The sequence below is a fragment of the Patagioenas fasciata genome, chromosome 1, assembly GCF_037038585.1.
Source record: "Patagioenas fasciata isolate bPatFas1 chromosome 1, bPatFas1.hap1, whole genome shotgun sequence".
NCBI lineage: Eukaryota > Metazoa > Chordata > Aves > Columbiformes > Columbidae > Patagioenas > Patagioenas fasciata.
In genome coordinates this window covers 122,647,108-122,667,299 of record NC_092520.1, presented here as the reverse complement: position 1 = coordinate 122,667,299, position 20,192 = coordinate 122,647,108, and the positions used below count along the sequence as shown (strand labels likewise).

General features: G+C 38.5%; 1 protein-coding gene across 1 annotated transcript in view; it reads right to left on the bottom strand.

The window, feature by feature from the left end:
- TMPRSS7 (transmembrane serine protease 7) overlaps positions 1-12,853 on the bottom strand; it is a 30,291-nt gene extending 17,438 nt beyond the window's left edge. The window contains exons 1-6 of the mRNA XM_065848674.2: positions 12,663-12,853; positions 8,598-8,796; positions 7,720-7,850; positions 5,256-5,323; positions 4,058-4,251; positions 3,156-3,194 (exon numbers count right to left, since the gene is read on the bottom strand). Of these exons, the coding sequence (XP_065704746.1) occupies positions 3,156-3,194; positions 4,058-4,251; positions 5,256-5,323; positions 7,720-7,850; positions 8,598-8,796; positions 12,663-12,764 (733 nt within the window). The 5' untranslated portion in view covers positions 12,765-12,853. The remainder of the gene's footprint in view (positions 1-3,155; positions 3,195-4,057; positions 4,252-5,255; positions 5,324-7,719; positions 7,851-8,597; positions 8,797-12,662) is intronic.
- Positions 12,854-20,192: the final 7,339 nt, after the last annotated feature.

Below are 20,192 nucleotides of genomic sequence, written 5' to 3'. Positions count from 1 at the left end.
AAACAGTGCTGTAAATAAGTCTTTGCAGTGTATATTCATTAAATCACCACCATTTTGTACAACAGGTATTTGCAGTTAACAACGCTCTGTGTAGCCCCCGACAGATTACTTAAGTCAAATAATAGTTTGCTGGGAAACGTAAATCTATTTTCAAGGCATAAATCAACTGCTTGCCCCTAAAAATAGTAATATATTTATAATAAAATAAAAACAAAATAAAAATCCACCAACATGTCTATATTACTCTGAGATTTTTAGATTGTTGTTCAAATATCAGGGGTCTTGATATTTTACTGTGAAATGAGCTCTAAGTGTTACCACTAAATTCAGGTTCATCAATTCCTTCATTTTGGAAGGGATGCTAGGATTTTCTCATTCAATGTCCTGCTCAAAGCAGGGTCAAAATTAATTCAGACTAGGACTTTGTCCTGTCAAGTCTTGAAAACTTTGGAACATCAGAAGTCACTATTAGATATTGAAGTACTGTAAAATAGAAACAACACAGCCTACACAACACTAATAAAAAAAAAAAGGAAGCAAAAAAAAAAAAAAGTTTGTGTCACAATTTAGATAAGAATAATAAGAAAATTACCCTACTTGCATTCAATTTTCCAATCAAACTGAAACAATTGTGACTTTCCAGTCAAATATATTGAGGTCTTTATTTCAATTCAATATTGCAGCTCACAGTCAGCAAAAAGCTTTGGGAGTTTTTTGTTTGGTCATAGCTAAAACTCTTAACATAGCTCTTTGAGGGGTGAGAAGGAGGAAAAATGCAAACTAGGGAGAATAAGATCCACAGTATTTGCATTAATTGCTGCCTATTAACAGGACACGTCTCTGAGATAGTTACCATCATGGAACACCAGTTAGAGCACTGTGAAAGTTCACTATCAATTGTTGACTCAAATTAAATGTTGGTCTTTTAACCACCAGTTATTCAAGACAGGAAGTGGCAGACTTTGTCCGACTTCCACTTCTAATTTACAATCTTGAAACTATTGCTATGAATGTTTGTGAGCAATGTGTAAGGGTCACATACCATTCAACTGAATTACAGTTATAACTATTTAAAGCTTTGGTTGAGCCATTGTTCTTGCTTCTTCCTTCTTGTTCTTTTCTCTTCCCAATAACATTCTTTTTATAATAGTTATTTGTGCTTATTAACTCACCCTTAACAAAGTCAGCTTTGATCATAATCTTTAGAATTATGTGACTATCATTTCTACTACGTAGTTAATAATGTGACATGCTGGTATGGAGCACAGTGCAGAAAATTCAGAGATAGAACTAGAAGTAGCGCAAGCATACCAGCTTGAAACCACAGCTGGATATAGTCTTTACCCAAACAAGCCTTGCATAGCCAGATACCATGGCAAGGCAAGTCACCTACATTGGTTGAATCTTTACAAGTCTTTCCTCCAACACATTCTTCAATAAGTTTGCACTTCAGTGCTGTTCCTGAAGGAATAACTACATGAATCTTTATGCCAAAGTGATTCAATTGCTCTCAAAATACAAGCAAGTGATGCACTTTCCTTGTATGCTGCTGCATTAATATTTTCATATCTGCACCGTGTTCTGTATTCCTAAGCAGACACACACAACGGACCCCAAAAAACGAAACTGCACCAGTATAAGACTTTCTAAAGTCCTGTGGTAATCCATGTTGTTGTTCTCCTGAAACTTCGTTGTATATCACCACTATACTTCTCATAGATATGACTTGCCACCTGTGGTTGACTACACTGTAGTGTAGTCTAGACATCTACAAAACAGCAGGTCATTCCTCTCTCCTTGTGTGAAAGATACCATATAAGTCCTAACAAAGCCTTAGTATCAATATTTGTGATACAATGCACTCCTGATTTTATTCTCTTTTAGGGACTGCACTCTGGAATAAATTAGAACACAAAATCTGGCTTTACTAGTTCCTCTCCCCTGGAACACTTAACTGGGAGATTAAATTGCTATGCAAGTAAGCACAAATATACAAAATTATTTTATATAATAAAAATGCATGTAAGGAGATGTGACAAAGGCCAATATTGCTATGCTTTGCAGTTTAAACCAGGAAAGGTTTTGAGCAAAGGAATGCTGTGGCAAACTTGTCTTGAATTTTGAGAAATTATGGGCTGATATCAGTCTAAGCATTGCAAACGATGGCCCAGGGTCTGTGACCCAAAGTCTGCCTGTGGACCACAGAACTAGGAGATCTTGACTTCGCTGCACTGACAAATGTAGTTGTTTAATTCTAAGAAAGTATGCAAGCTAAAACCTTGTAAGTTAACAAGTGGAAATCACAGATAGAAGTATAACAACTTAAGGTCTCAAAAAAAGAAAAATATAGACATGGAAAGGTATAAATCCCTCAAAAAAACTGAAACAGTGCAATTTTATGAGATGAATAGTAAGCCTATGTCAAGGAGCAAGGGTGGCCAACATATCTCTCGCTGATTGACAACTGCTGGCCTAACAGAGACTTATCAGGTGTCTGCAAAGGTGATTAGTATACTGTTGCTTAACCTAGCAGCACATTTTTTCTAGGTACCTGCTCCACATACTCATGTATGTAGATGTGATGTACTTTAAACTGCTTGTAAAATTTCTGCACACAGCCAAAGAACCCTACTGGGAGGTTTACAACATGAAACCAAGCAGGTATATAAGTAATATCTCACATAATCCCAGCAAAACTGAACTGCTTAAACTAATTTTTGTCAGGGAATTCATTCAAAAGAAGAACTCATCATTAACCTTGGAGAAAAGGGAGGGAACAAGCCAAAAGGATGGACAAAAGCATTGCTATCATTCAGCATAAAAGCCAATAGACTTAAATTCAGTACTTTGCAGTTTCGAAAAGTTTCATCTTCTCTTCAACACAGTGAACAGCAAACAACTGACTGAGTTTACTTCCTAGCATGCCACCAGGTACATCTTAAAAAATGTAGCAGTCAGATTAAAGGCAGATAGTTTCTGTATTTGTTGCATGCAAGACGCTCGGTCACTCTTATAGGAAGTCAGGACATAAATACCAAGGCTGAATTCAACTGTCTTAAATTAACACTGGAAAGTGTCTTTGAGTCTAAGACGTGAACTCAAAGTTCTGTTCTCCATCTTTCCTCTGCCAGGAAGCTGCCAAAATGGTGAATTACCTGTTCCCGTTGTTGACCAATAATCTGACCGAAGACCTGCTGCATAGAAAAAGAGTTGTATGAGTATTCTCATTTGCCTGAAATCCAAAATACGGGGTTTAAATCAATCATACTTTAATCCTAACACTAAACACACAGGATAAAACAGTTCTCTCCATAAGGAAGGCTGCCCAAGCCCCCTTCATTTCTGCAAATCCCACAAACAGCTTCAGAGGTACCATGTCCCCAGATATCTCAGCGACTTAGGCAAGAAGAGACTGCATGTCAATTAAGCAGTCAAATTCAGCTGAAGGACTGAGACAGAAGTACCCAGGAGGTCATTTTCTCGCCCTTGGCCACAAAGTCTTTCTCAGATTTCAACTGAAGTTTGTTCTGTTCTTTATTCATAGAGCTGAAAATCATACAACATTTTGTACCTAATTACATTAAACAGATACTTGAATTCCACATCGCCAACTTCTTCCTCAAGCAGGAATGGCAGAGGAGTTGTTTAATGAATGAGCAGCTTTATAATCCATTTTTTAATCTTTAATAAAGGGATGACAAGAATCTCATTTTCAATGGAAGTTTGATCAATGCGAAAGCCATAACCCTTCATCTTTTTTATACTTTTGAAGTCACAGACTAACCCAAATCTGAGCTGCCTACAAGGTCTGAGGCTTAGCTCCTGAATATGAAGGTAAGCACTCTGGATACAGGAAGTTTTGTAATGGCTGTTCACAAGGACACTTTGTAACTTGATTTCACCTCAAATCTGGTTTTCCTTTCCCCCCCTTTTTTTCCAATAATAATTTTAGCATTAGAAACCAGAGATTTTGATTTATAGAATTTGCTACTCCAAGATAAAAATGTTTGCTTAGCAAAGTGTTACCTCAAGGATATGGGTATATGCTAATACTAACCACTTAGTACAATGGAGTCCATGTCAACCGCGAGACCCTGGAGACTTCCCACAGAGGTCCGGTTGATGATACTTGTCTGAATGGAATCCTTTAAAATGGCAGCCACACAATCTTCACACAGAGCTTGACCTTTTGCCTGTGGTACCACAAATATGATCCAGAAATGAATAAGAAGGCCTCCATTGTTGTTGTTGCTGGAATAAAAAGGTCCTACGGATTATCATCATGTTGAAAGTTTTCTGAAGACTGCACTTTTAACACAAGCTTACGAAGTATAAATTTAGAAGTGTATGGCTCATTTCCATCTTGCCTTGTTACTTTTACACAATGAAAGTGTTTTTTTCCTCTTGAAAAAAAATAAAATAAAATAAAATAAATTCCCAAAACACACCCATTTGGCGATATCCACTAGGCTAATTTCCTGAGGTCTTCTGACTTTTGAGATCTATGGGAATCATAATCCAGATCTAATACAAGCAGATATTATCTCCTAAAGATCAAAACAGAAGTACTAAAATTATTATTTCCAGAAATGTAGAACTCTGCATCATTCTACATCTTACCATGTACTGTGCACTGCAGTATGTAAGAAACAATTCCTAGAGTATTTAGGCAACACATTAAAGTCTGTATATAGTCACCTCAATCTTTACCTCCTTGTGCGGAAAAAGACCTTTAAATCAAATGTACACCAGAAACTCCTGTTCCTGAACTGATATTATATTTGGTTTATGAGGACTGAAATAACTGATCTTCTAGCGTTAATTGCACACATAATATTAGAGAAAGTGTGCTTTATTGCAGTATATTTTCCCCTTTGTTCTATCAGTAGAGAATAGTTTTATGCCAACAACAGTACTTATAAAATACATGCAGCTTAGTTAATAATGCAGAGTTTTTCTCTAGCAGCATGTTTAAGTGGTTAAACTTCTGTGTGACCTATCAGCCAACCTCTTTAAGGACATTATTTCTGTTGACCTTAGATTATACTCCTGGCAGACAAGTAGATGCTTATATTACTTTAGTTTGCTCCTGCTTTTGTGACATGAATTGATATAGCTAGTAAGTGTATTTTGCTTTCAGTACAAGCACAAAACAAAGAGATTAAATTGTAACCACCAAAAATAGGCTTCTTTTGTGGGCTCATTACATTGTAAACTACACAACAGAAATGCATTTACATTAACCACAGTTTTACCTGACTTCTGAAACAGTGGACTGCTTATAGAATTTGGAGAAAGAGGAGGTTGTGTAGACCAAGTTCATCTGAAAGAAAGAGTATTAAGATTTAGCATTTCTGAAAATCAACCATACCTAGAGATGTTATGTGCCTAAGGTTTTCCTAGGAACATCCTCTTTATTACCAATAATATGCACACATTCCCAGACATACACCAGGCAAGCTAGGCAGAGCAGCAGACATGAACAGACCCGCTCTTCAGTGCACTCGTAGCAAGTCAAATACTCCCAGGAAATATCAAATCTTCTGCCCGCGGCTGGCTGACATATACAACAATGCTTTTCCCGAATAAATGAGTTTTGAAAGGGGTGTGCATTCTTTACCCAGCAAATCCCAAACACAGAGGGCTTCCCTATCCTGATGCTGAAACTTAAGCCAATCTTCAGGAAATAAGTACATGCTCATAACATTTTGTGTGTTGCTCCTAAGATGCAGTTAATAGCATACATCTCAGCCTTTTCCACAGAATCACAGAAAGACTGACACTGGAAGAGATGTCTGGAGAGCATCTAATCCAACCCCTCTGCTTAAAGCAGGGTCAAATATACCAGGCTGCTCAGGGCTGTGTCCAGTTGAATATCTCCAACAATGGAGACTCCACAGCCTCTCTGGACAACTGCTCCAGTGGTTGAACACCTTCACACTTAAACAGGTTTTTTCCAATGTTTATGTGGACTTTCTTGCGTTTTGATTCAGTTTGGACCTTTTTTCTTCAATAACAGCTTAGTATTAATGTGTTTGTTTCCAAAATACACACAGTGTAGAATATATGGAGAAGGAAAAACTCTGCACATTTCATGCTGTAGGACTGTCTTTGGGAAAAGCAAGCTCTTGATTCCACCATTTCTTTGAATCTGTGATAATACCAGAGTGCCAATAACCTTCCTTCATCTTGTTCAAGGAGGCACACTCCTAAAGCCACAAGGTGGCATGTACCTCAAGCTGTTCAGACCTCATCCTGCTGCTTTACAGTTAAAATTAATGCCCAATGGACTATAACACAGATTATTTCGAAGCAGAGGCTGTAAAATACATATTAATATTAGTACCTAAATTTCAGTGTTTGACATAGGAAGTTTGAACAATTATTTTAAAGGCCTAAATAAAATGGATGGGGCTCAATCTCCAGGTTAGGCTACAACGGATTTTATATATTAATGTTAGTATTCAAGGCAAAAGGAGCCGACTTGGAGGTTCTTCCACTAACACTCTGGTGGTTTCTGGGCCAACAGCCATGAACAAATAGGTTTCAAGGAGGAAAAACAAGCAAACCCCCAAATCCCCACATCCCTACTAGCAATTTTAGTCAATAGTCATGTCACCAACAAGCACAGTTTCAGCAATGCAAAATTCATTTTAAACAAAGAATAACTTCAAGTAGGAGATGGTGTCACTTGCAGTTCACACCTGCTGTCTATCACCTCTCTCCACTGTGTCTGACAGTGTCAGGATGCTCTGGGACAAGAGCAAGATACTGGGCTCACAGCAGGTTAGAGCTGCTCCATGGAGAGCAGGGGAAGGACATGTCCTGCATGAGTTGTCTGTTATCCTGTCTCAAAGCACTTCGGTTGTTAACAGGCAGGACTAGGAAAATCAGACTGTCTGCTTTCAAGTATTTTGTGATCCAGATTTTAGAGCAGCGGGAGGAAAGTCAGAGCTGGAAAACAGGAACATGGGTTCATATTATACGAAGATAAAAGAAATTAATTATTCAAAAATCTCCTTGTTGCATCTGACATTATCTTTGTTTATTTGTTTTGCAGTTTTCATACTATTGCTTGAATCCTTATGTGGATAGTACTTCATTAGCTGGCATTAATGCCTTTTTCCTCCTTGCACCAAAGATGTTTAAAGTCAAATTCCCTTTTAACCAAGATTCCCACTCCTCTCTTCCCACTATAGAGCAGCCTTAACTGCCTACAACAGAGTGCTATTTCTGCTTTGACTGATGCAAGGTGTTTAAGAATAATGGTCTTTAGAGTACCTAGAAGCAGAAGGAAATGTAAATATGTTTGAGAGCTCTAGGGTAATTATAGATGCTCTAAGGCAGAAGACTGGCAGGAGACACCAATTTAAATGCAAAAGACTTTGTCGGTTTAATGTCACAAATGTGGCAATTAAGTTTTGAAGGGGTTTTGTAGAGTTCTATTCATAGACCTCGATTTGTGGGGGGAAATATGTAAATTTTTTAGTAAATCTGAAAGTCAAACAGACCTTTTCAAAACTCAGTTTGTGATTAACAAACTGAAAGTAGTCAGTTCCTTCCTACCTCCAGATAACAATCCTTTGTACATAGTCTTCCAGAGGGAGCGGGGAGGGGGGGAAATGTAGAACATCACAGCAGACTTAACGGCACCTGGAAGTTGCACCTCTTGTTCACGGTTCTGATTTTTTTGCTAGCCAAGCAGTCCACTCATCTTACCACATGCTGCACATTCTGTGCTACGGAGAGGAATTCTTTCGATTCCTTTTGCCTGTATTCTGGGAGAAACTCTATATTGGCCACACGAAATAGTCCAACAAAATACAATGCATCTTTGTTTTCTGCTTGAACTGCAAGAAACAAAGACAACAGTTAGCTTCCATTTTATTTTTACTTTTTTTTTTTTATAACAATGAGATTCTTTTCTGATTAAATTCTAAAGCAAATTAATCTTTTTAGCCTTACAGTAGAAATCACTACCAAAAGAACACTACGTGTTCATAGACAAACCATTCTATAATAGACGAGTCCCACAATATGGTTAATTGAGCATCTGTTCCCTAAACACGAGACAGGATACCACCATACAAATGAATCAGCATAATGAAGGCCATATCAGCATCCAGATTCTGGGGCATTCCTGGTGAATCTTAGGCAGTATTAACATCAGGGTTCTAAAGATGAGAACATAGGTTTACTGTCCTATTAGACACAGTAACTTCTTTATTCTGCATGAGAGACAAAAGACTTATTCAACCTTCAGCAGGCCAAGAAACAAAGTAGAAGTCATAATATTTGAAGAATCAAGTTCATAGGAACTGTCAAGTGTATGCAATTAGCTATCACATAAAAAAGTTTTGCATAACACTTAAAAAAAAAAAAATCACACTTCCTAAAGCCAGCAGCTATGTCTGCTCTTATAAGTTATTTACTTGTTAAGACTTAACAAAGACAACCCAAAGTCTTTCAGGACTCATTTAAATAAGTCTATGTTTATTTTAGAAATAGCCTTCAGGACAAGATCTTAAACCCAACTGAAAGTGCTATTTATTGGGGACGGTAATTTGTGAAATTGGCATGAGCTTTTAGCAACTCACCAATGAAGAGCCATAGTAATGTCCAGGTTACAACTCCTAAAATGAACAGAATGAGGGTAAAGAGAATTATTTTGTTTTGAAAATTCCACAGCAACTTATCTTTTTTCTTCAATTTCAGTTTGCCATGTTTTTTCCTTGCCAGAATCCTCTTTGCCAATTTGTCTTCTGCAGCTACCATTTGGACTGAGATGCTGGCTACCTAAACCAAGGTGAAAGACAGCAAAAAGTGTGAAACATTTCTAAAAGCAATTAGTTGACCAACAACTAGAAGAGATTCATGCATATATTTGTCTGTTATGGCATACCCACAGCTATAATTAACTTAGTAGTAGTTTAAGGCTCCAATCAAAAATTAAGGTTCTTTTCTTCCAGACACTTGCAGCTATAACCATACGATAACAGCTCAACATGCAACAGCTACCCAGCATTAACTATATGAATGAACGCTAATATCCTTGTGCATACCCCATTAGTGTAAACTAGCCCTCTGTAGACCAGAGGGTATACAACACTGGATTACCTTGCACTGTCTGCAGCTGAGATGTATGCCCAGACAAGTGCTGCCGAACAACAACTTTTCAACAGCATCTTGGTAACATAACCCAACAAGATGTCTCATGACCCAAATCTTTGCTATGCTTCTCCATGTTTGGTGCACAAGCAGCCACGCATTCAGCCATTCATTCCTCCCTTTGTGTGAAGTCAGAGAGAGGGGTTCTCACAATGGTAAAGTAGTCAACTCTCATTCCAGTACAATGGCTTGTCATTTCCCTGCTAAGGAACCAGTAGACAGATGTATGGACATCTCCCGGCTCATGGTCAAAACGACACTGCTATTCCCAAAACAAATAAATTATTCTCAAACCATAACTATCCCAATACAAGTGGGCTCAACCCATTCATTCCTCAGAAAAAAAGTCCCCTCTTCCTTTCAGAATGAGGAACAATGGGTATGGATAGCCTTTTCCTGCATGCCCAGCCCCCTCTGAGAAGTTCCCTCCTGTGAACAGGAGAACACAGTACAGGTCTTGCTGTGATGGGACCTGGGAAAGGTCAACACTTGGACATACAGCACCTTGACAGTTTATTTTGAACTACAGTCCAAATTTTTTAAAGCTAGATTCAAAATAACTCCCAAACATCTTATCTAGGTCCAGAAGACTTCTATGTGACACTTACTACATTTGCAGGAGCAATTTCTACTTTCTAGAAGTATCTTATCTTTCTACAGTTTGGTCTGTTCTGGAAAGTCTGTTTGAACCAGGCACTTCTCCAGGTATTTTCCTCTGCAGAAGATAATCAACCCATTTAAACATACAAATAATGTCTACCAGATGCTGCAGGCACAGCAATAGCTGCCTGGGGAAATAGCTGGAACTTCATAAAATTTCCTTTTGGAGATCTCTTGTGACAGTCAAATACTTCATTGCGAGATCAGCTAGAAGTTCAACCACCTTTTCTCAAGTTAATTCATTGTCTCATCTCTGCAGTGGTTAGCTGGCAGATTCCTGGACCGCTCAGGGCATTAATAACTATGTGCACTGAGTATGAACACAGGTGTAGCTGTGATACCCTGCTGTACCAGAATTAGAAATATATATATATATATATATATGTATGTATGTTAAAAAAAAGGCACCAACTTGAATTTCCTCCTTATATCACAACTATAGCATAAGTTCCCTAATATTGCTACATTAATAAGTAACACTCAGGAAAATTATTCCAAAATATGTTGATGCTAGTGAGAGGGAAGATCTCAAGAGGCTGCCATAGGAAGTTGTGGGTTCTCCATGACTGAAGGTGTTGACAAACACCAGTCAGCAATAAGCAGCAAATGTTTTAGTGAGAAGACTTCTATGAAGCACAAACCAGACTTTGTATATATGAGGTCCTGAGTCAGGACTTTTTATCTCAAAGATAAAACAAAACTTCACCATCTTAAACTGAAGAAAAAGGCTCTTTTTTATTTGTTCGTTAGTTGTTTTGGTCTTCATCTTCAGAATAGTTTAATTCATTGTCCAAGTGAGTCTCCCCTACCTCATAGTTGATTTTATGACACTTGTGGGCTAGGACCTACTCAGAGGTACATAATCTCTCAGCAATGCAAGTCAGGAATCTCTGACAAAGACCAATAACTGGTGAGTGATTTGTTCATGGTGCAGGTGGTCTCACTCTGCTGAGGGACACACGCGTGTCCCATCACCTGTCCCTTCCAGTGCCCACGCAGAAATACACCAAAGAGTTCACAGCCACACCAGAACAGATGCACAAGCAACAGTGCAAACCTTGGCTTGGGTAGATCTGGCTGTTCTCTATGCTCAATAGACCTTCCTTAGCCTCTGCATGGCTACAAGGAGTAGGCACTAGGTGAAGGGCTGTAACAAGCTGTCAGGCTCTTTACCAGCATTTCATTCTTTGAAGCCTCTCAGAAGGTACACTGCAAGAGTGTATGGCCTGTTGTAGACCAAAAGGTGTGGACACAAGACCGATTTTCCGCAGCAAAGAGACAGCCACAATAGTCACACATGGTAGCAGGGGAAATTCCAGCTGGGGTGGGAGGACGTGGAGGTGGAGAAAAGAAAAAGAAAATATTTTAACCACGAGGGCCATGCACCTGAGCCATGCCCAGAGGTCAGGAAACCTTAATCCCTGGAGATATTCAAAACTCTGTGGGACAATGCCTTCAATAAGAGAGCTCTGTGTATCCTCACAGACAGAGCGTAAACAATATCACAAATATCCTGCCAGTCGCATAGTCAAATACAATGGCTGGTGACCTCTTACTTTAGAGCTGAGGATGTTCAAGGATGAGAAGAAAAATGAGTAATAAGTAACAATGAGCAGAGTAATAAGACCTGGTAGTACACTTAACTCTTTCCTCAAACAAAACGTGAAAACACTGAACTGGAAGATTTCAGACCCCCATATTCTATCTAAGTAATTAACTGCACTTGTTTTGCATGTTCTCAAGAAAGACTCCATTTGCCAGTCTTCTGTATTTTTAAAAAAACTGAATGAGTACAATTCTGTATAAGGACGAAAGCCAAATTCCCTTTTTGTATAAAGCTCTGTTCTGTCACGTAAAGTTCCTTATTCACTCAGGTGTTCAGTAGGACAGCTTGAGACAGCCCAATGAATGCTCAGTTCTGACATTTGAAATTTTGACCATTATGAATCAATGGGGACAGTTGCTGTTTTCATCAGTCTTTCCCAATAACATTCTATATTTAATTTTTTCCTTTTGTTAGTTGTATATCTAAGCAGATTTATTCTTCAAAATTAGATACACAGTTCCTTTCAAGGATCGTTAAATACTGTTCAAGATCGACATCACTGGACTGTAAGCATTCATTTGAAACAGCTAATGTCTTCATTGCATCTACCGCAATTCTAAACTTATTTTAAAAAATGCACTTCATTAATCAAGGCTTGCATGGCAAAGTTCTCTGTTACAGAGGATTCATGGGAATATTGAATGCTATGATCTACGTTTTAAATATTTCTCCAGGTTACATCGGTTTACCATAAAAACTTCATAGTACAAAAAACAAAGTTAAGCTGTTCCTTCCCTCAAGAAGTATCAACAGCTCTTATAGTCAGTTTCTGTTTCTACAGCAATTTAGTTCTTGTATTCTAGAACTGGTTTCCAGCTAAAATTGCAATTTGACTATCACCATACACTAAATTATTTAATTACTACTTTGTCATGAGTTAATGCTCACACAATAGTCCTCTTCAATATCTTCTCAGGGAAAAGCAAAACATTTTACCTACTTTAACGTTGCCTTTCTCGCCTAGAAATCGATTTCTTTTTGGAAAAATGTGCTGCTGTGACACCAATATATGCTTTTCGTATTATCACACTGATATTACCATTATTTCAGTTGCCTGAAAATACTTGTTACTAACAATCCTGGAGATATGCAAAGAAATGTTGACGTTAACAGAAAGGTATAACAAATCAACTGGGATGTTAAGTCTAATACTTGAGAATTAGATCATAAGAGATCTAATAGTGTCAAGAAGTGTATGAAATCAAGAATACTTAAGTCACCTACTCACACTTAGTTCGTCTTCAGATTTAGCTGCTGGAGGATCATTTTTTTTATCCATGCTGGCAGAATTAATTTTATTGTTTGACTCGGCTGAAAAAGAGTCTTCCATCTTCTCCCAGGCACTACTCCTACTTCTGAAGCTGAAGACAGCTAACAGCAATGTCCAGGTCCAAGAGAGGCATCAATTTACCTTGATGAGTTTCCAATTGTAATCTCATCTGCCCTGTTGCTCTTTTGTGAACATTAGAAGGATGCTATCAAGTAACTTTAGACATAAAAGTCAGACTAAATAAATAGACTTTTCATAGTCTTTTTAAGCTGGAATAGATCCCGAATTGTTAGAAAAAAATCACAGTGCTAAAACCTACATACCATTAAAACTTCACAAAATAAGTTGCCGTAAACAAGAAAAATAGCAAGTAAAATGTAAATATAAGAGCAAACTGAAAGAAGGAAAATAAATCTTAGTACCTTGAATAAGAGTGCTGCAAATAGCAGATAACCATAGCAAACCAAGAAGAGCATTTTGACTCACTTCTAGAACTTTGTAACATACATTTTGAACACTCAAATTTGGGGGTTTTTTATTGTAACCAAGAAATAAGCTCCTCCAGGCAACATATTTCCTATTGTTAAAACAGATCAGACTTCAAACTGAGAATCCTTTTTGTAATCAGGTGCAGGAAGTCACTGGTACCATAACAGTTCCATCCTATTTTCTTTGGTAATTAAATATTTATAGAGGATGTAAAACAGCACTTTCCTCAATGGATGCTAACTATAGAGCTGTCTTTACTTTTAAGTGATTAACAATCTCAATGCCTTCCTGGGGTCAGCTTCAGAAATGGCACTGGAAAGAAAAAGAAAAAGACAAAACCACATTCTGTCAATTTATCTTTGAAGATATGAAACCAAGCTAACAATCATAAAACTTCAGCAACACAGTAGTGTAGAGGTATAGAATAGATGCAGTCAGACCTCATGACAGGTGAGTTCCAGGCACAATCTATGCTTCATGGGTGTAACTAGCAACAGATGACTTCAACTACAAGGCAAAAAATGTTACAGTTAGACAATGCACTTATAAATGAAAATATTTACTGTCTGTGTGTTAGTCTTTGGCTGTGGCCTGAAGCACAATATTTATGTCCTCAGTCATTGTTTGTTATTTATTCTAGAACTCCAAGGTATTCACACCATATGAAGTGATACTTTAAGCTCTGGGCCTTATTAATGCTTTAGTAGCACAGAAAAAATCTATTCATTTATTCCATATCACTATATATAATTGCTTACAACTCCAAATTTATCTATTTATTTTTAATTACATCTAATTTTTTGGGGACTATCATGGTGTCTTAAAGTATTCATGTAATCCTGAAGAGCCTTCCACTGTCCTGCATACAGGGAGTTACTATGATACAAAAGGTATTCAAGAAGCTGGTCCATAGATTAAAAGAGCATTGTACATTAAAAACACTTTCCCTTTGTCAGTACTCAAAATCTTTTGCCTGTTTATTGAATAAATCCTCTATAATCTGAGGAAGAACAGTTATCTCCAGATTTCACTTTTCTTCAGCTATTTAACTTCACGTATTTTCTCCAAAGAAGATAAAAATAACTATGGCTTTTGTTATTGAAATAGTAACAAGAGTCAATCAAAAGGTATAGTTTTAAATGTGTGCTTCAAACTTAGTATGAAAATTATATGCCCTTTTCTCTAGATCACACGGAAAGGTTGAGATGGTAGTTATTTACATTCCTTCAATGAGATAAATAACACTATTACACACCTTTCATGTACATAGGGTGTATAGGGGTTGCTTGTATTAAATAAATAAATGAAGAAAAAAAATATGGAGACGGAGGAGGAAGTCCTCCAGGTGTCAGAGGAGAGATCATTGCTGTAGCCCATGGAGCAGAGCATGTTGGAGCAGATGGATGTTCCTGAAGGACTGAGGCCAATGGAAAAGTGAGAGAAAGGAAGAGCAGCAGAGAGAAACCACTGACCACAGCCCCCCTTTCCTACTGCGCTACTCATGGTTTGAGGAGTGGTGTTGGAGCAGGCAAGTAGAGGATTTGTGAGCGAAGAAACAAAACTGACCCAGAGAAAGGAGGGAGGAACAGTGTTGTTTCAATGTTGGTCTTTTCGTTTCATACCACCCAAATTGGTAGTCACATTTTTTTAAATGGACAACAAATTAAGTCAGTTTTACCCAAGCTGAGTCTGTTTTGCCTACAACAGTGATTGGCAAGTAATCTCCCTGTCTTCATCTCAAACCATTATTTTTCTCTCCTTCCTGTTCTCCCATTTATTTCCCGCATCCTACTGAGGAGGGCAGAGAGGGACTGAGTAGCTGGATGGGAGTCTGGCTGATTACCACCACTAACCCACAACAATGTCACAGTACCTGGTACTTACTTCTCCCTCGTTTCCTCTTAAAAAATGAAGTTGGTGTTTGGGGTTTTTTTCAAGACAAGTGCATTCTGTTTCCATGTAGAGCTAAGAATAAAGATGTTGGCAAACTGAAATAAAACAAGAAACACATTAGAAATATATTAATTTTATGAAACTGAGCATTGTTCTTTCCTTCTGTTTCATTAATTGAATGTTCCCTATATAAAAAAAAAAAAAGGTCTGGAGATTAAAAAAATCGGAAACCAATGCAAACCACAGGCTGTTTCGCTGACAGATACCAGCAACTCCAGGTCAGCTCGTAAAGTTAATATGAGCCATTATTCCATTTCTGAGATTTATGGAGAAATACACTTTCACATAGGTCCACCTGCAAGAGCCACGGGCTTTAAGCCATTACTTGGTATGCGTGAATTGGTATTAGGCAGCTTGATTTTATCTCCCGCAAGTAATGCATATCAAAGCATGCCTCTTATCTCTTTCTGACACAAATCAACATAGCACATATATTGATCAGTTTCAGAAGCGTCCTATTTACTTGCCTTTGTCATGGCTTCCAGACCAATTCCACCTCTTCATGCTTTCCTACTACTACAAAACCCACTGATACAAATCACATACTTCTTGGTTTAGTCACACAATGGCAGTGATGGCTTGGTTTTACTTGCATCATTTGCTCTCAAGGCTCTGGTATCCTCATGCGCACCTGTTTGGCAGCCTGATTTTTCTGCTCCCTCTCTCTCTCTCTCTCCAAAACCCACAAATAACTAGGGACAGCCTGGCATATAGAACAGAATTGTTTCAGTTGGAAAAGACCCTCAGGATCAAGTCCAACCATAACCTAACCTAACTCTAGTACTAAACCATGTCCATAAGAACCTCATCTGAACACCTTTTAAACACCTCCAGGGATGGTGACTCTACCACTTCCCTGGGCAGCCTGTTCCAACAGCTGACAACCCTTTCTATGAAGAATTTTTTCCTAATATCCAGTCTAAACCTCCCCTGGAGCAACTTGAGGTAATTTCCTCTTGTACCAGTTTGTTTTCCAGACTCAGTCTATACTCGATGGTAAGAGAGAAGCATTCAAGACAGAGAAGATACATCACACTTTCACCATTGAGCACAGATTCAAAAGAGGTAATTATCTTAGACTTGAACAAACCTAACATCTACAAAATCCTCTCTGTATAACAGAATTCCTTCCCTTCTGACCAAAGTTTCATGTATCACCATTCAGAGGCAGTCTTTCTTGCTGCTTAATCTGACAGGAGCCTTAAACCAGCTTGCCAGCATGAGCCAAATAACATCGCGGGACAGTCTAGAGAGCTACTTAACCTCAGCATGTCATTTTCTCCTAAACTTAACATCAAAAGTAACAGTTTGTTTCTACTTCAGGATCTCCCTTTGTGAAGCAGCAATGTCTAACAAGCTACACAAAAATCTGGGAGGAAGAAGTGTACATATACAATGCAATGTTAATTCTGCCAAAACCTGATTTTAGTACCTATAAAAATTCTCTCACATATTGCTTGTTTCAGTTTTTCTTTAATCAAAACTCAGACAAAGCACAGGTCTTATCAGATATGTGAAAACTAGTCAATGGTGATTTATGATAACACTTGAGAAGACATTCATAAATCTTTTTAAATCAATTAATTTTCACCAGAGCTGACACTAACACTATACAATTGCACATTTTATTCCTTTAATAATTTCTTCAAATTACAGACAAGATTACTCCCAACAGAATAACAAAAGGTGTTGACTGTGCTTCTTAATAACACAGCTGAATTTGTAATTCAGCTTCAGTTTGAACCCAGAAAAGGTCAAATACCTATACCTTCAAAAAACAGGTACTAATAATAACTGGTATGCTATCAATAGTCTGCAGAGATCTGCACTGACACAGGTAAATCATTAACATTTTGGATACATCTCTTCCATCACAGGAGACAGAACCAGCACGGATGAAACTGTAAGTTGAAATGAGGCTTTTACCAAAGTATGTAAGTGGGTGGCAATTGATTACTAAATTATTAATAATTGACTACTAACTTATGTTTCAGTATCAACTTTGCAACTCTTTCTCCTCCCTCACTAAATGAATACCATGCTGCTTGCCTTCAAGATCTTTGTTGTCTGGAGATGTAGCTTCAAATCGCAGTACTCATATTTAATTTTTCTTCCGAAAAAATAAACTGAAAGAGGGCAGATTTACATCAGATAGAAGGAAGAAATTCTTCACCAAGAGGGTGCTGAGTCAGTGGAACAGGCTGCCCAGAGAAGCTGTGAATGCCCCATCCCTGGAAGTGTTCAAGGACAGCCTGGACGGGGCTTTGAGTAACCTGGTCCAGTGGAAGGTGTGACTGCCCATGGCAGGAGGGTTGGAACCAGGTGATCTTTCAGGTCCCTTCCAACCCAAACGATTCTGTGATTCTATGATTCTCCTTGAGCTCTCAATTTCTGATTCCTGTCAATCCTTGACCATGTGCTAGAAGCCTCCAATATAACAAAATAGTTTCCAACAGACAAAATAATCTTGGAAATTATAGGCAATTGAGCTGTCTTCGAAGATCCGGACACGACAAATAACTGCCACTGACAGAGCATTTCATCTGAAGTGAAGCCACTGATGGCCTTGCACAGCAGCACTAACAGAGCTATTTTACCTCGCCTATACAGATGGAGAACAGCTTAATTATTTGTATCCACATCAATTTAAATTAAAACAAAAAGGCTAAGTGAACACATCTTTTGGCCAAAGCATCTATTTATCAGTCTGTGACATTTTAAGGACAGACAAGCCCTGCTATTTCATCGGTTAATGGTCTTGCTCCACTTGCCTCTTATTGGGGGCACTAGCTAATTTTACTCTCCATTTCTTTCCTGCTTATATGAAACTGGACAGTTCTGTATGGTAGGGAACAAGGCAAGTAATATTGACCCAGTGCACATGAATCATGCTGCTAGATTAAATATAACTTGTTAGGAAAAATCACAGTGCTAGGAAATATGCTGTATCTCAAATAAAACAAACAATATACTAAAAAAATAGAGTTGCCATGATAATGAGGTTGACTCAGTTGAGCAAGCACTAGAGCAAATGATAGCACCCTCTACAGAAGTCAAGTCATGGCAGCACTTCAGCCAAGCAAAAGCAATGTTTGTAGCTTTCAGGTGATTGGATGTGCTGATGTGCAAACTCCCATCTATCAGAGTGCTCAGTCATGTGTGCTTACATAGGTCAGGCCTGAGCAGAGTTTGACAAGCCAAGTTGAAGCACTTACTCTTACTGATGAATGTGTCTTGTGCTTTTCCCTGCAAAACATACTTCAGTTGGTGACCTGGTGCTTAACTGATGCCCTGTTGAAAGTGAACAAAGATTACATTCATAAGTTCCTTAGGGCTTCAGCTTATGAGCAGTGCTGTCCAAAAGAATTGGTCCACAAGGCTAAGACCCTGAGAGGCTGCTATGATTAATGGATACCCCATTACACAGAATCACAGAATGGTTGGGGTTGGAAGGCACCTCTGGATATCATCTAGTCCAACCCATCTGCTAAAGCAGGTTCACCCAGAGCCAATGGCATAAGAATGTATCCAGGCGGATTTTGAATGCCTCCAGAGCAGGAGACTCCACAAGCTCTCTGGGCCGCCTGTTCCAGTGCTCTGTCACCCTCAGATAAATTTTTCCTCGTATTCAGATGGAACCTCATGTGTTTCAGTCTGTACCCATTGCCCCTTATCCTATCGCTGAGTGCCACTGAAGAGAGTCTGGCTGCATCCTCTTGGCACTCACCCTTGAGATATTTGTAAGCGTTGATAAGATCATCCTCTATAATCAAACCTTATGTACCACATGACAGGCAAACAGGAAACATCTCTCTTCTCACACTTTCATAGCAGTCACTTGCCATAATGGATGCCCAGCTGAGATGAGGTTACTGTTTAGTGCACGTGAACCAAATATATCTCAGTCATGTAGGCAGGATTGCAGTGTCTTCCCCAGGAAGCACTGCTCACTGCTCAAGGCTTCTGCAAACCTCATGCCAACCTAGCCCCAGTGTTTGCCACAGATTAAGTTCCCTATAGAATGCTAATGCAATATACTTGTCCTGCCTTTCCACAGTTGCATTTTCCTTGCAATTAAGCAGAAAATATCTTTGGTAGCCTGGAAGAAAACCAGCACTGAAAGTTTAACTCCTTGTCTTCCCACCTCCATCTCTTAAAAACCTACCTATGCCCCTTCTTTTCCATCTTTAGCTTTCACCTGATTTCTGTTTCACTGATCATCCTCTAAGTAGGAGGACGAGGGAAAACAAAACAAAAAACAAACAACACAAACAAACAAAATACCACAAACAAACAAAACCACAAACTAACAAAAACACAAACAAAACAAAACAAACAAAAACCACCACCACAATGGAGCTTTTTCTGACTTCATTACTTCCACCTAAAAAACTTCAGTAGGGCGATCAGTCTACCTGTGCCACTTTTATCCATACTTTACCAGATCTCAAAGTCCTATGGTGTTATCATCCAGGCAGTGACAGACTACAGCAAGAACATGCAACTTTAAACTGTCAAGGAGCAGAACAAGTTTTTTAAACTTTTGTGTTTAAAGGAAGTAACTTGAATTAACCTCCTTTTAAAAAGTTGGATTATTTGCACTTCCAAGTGTTAAACAAGCAGTTTCACTCAGCCTGGCAAATTTGCAGTTTCAGTTTCCTCATTCAGGAGTTATGGGGCAGCTTGACATTCCACCCTCTAGAAGTGACTGACACTGCTGTTTCAATCCCTCACCCACCAAAAATTTTGATAAGTAATCAAAAGACCTACAGAGGTTAATTCAAGAACTGAAAAAAACATACTTGACAGGGAGGGACACAGTCCAGTTAATTTGACAAGGAAAAGTTTAAACAAATGGATTTGAATTACATAGCTCTGTTATTGGCAGGGTCCTCGCTGAGACAAAGAAAATTTTAAGTGCCGGCAGAGAAATGCAACCAGATAACTTAAAAAGAAAATCTGGTGCTCGGAATAAAAACCATGCTCAAGCACAGACAAACCAGTACAATTGACCAAGAATTGCACTGAGTCCTGCTCACCAAATTG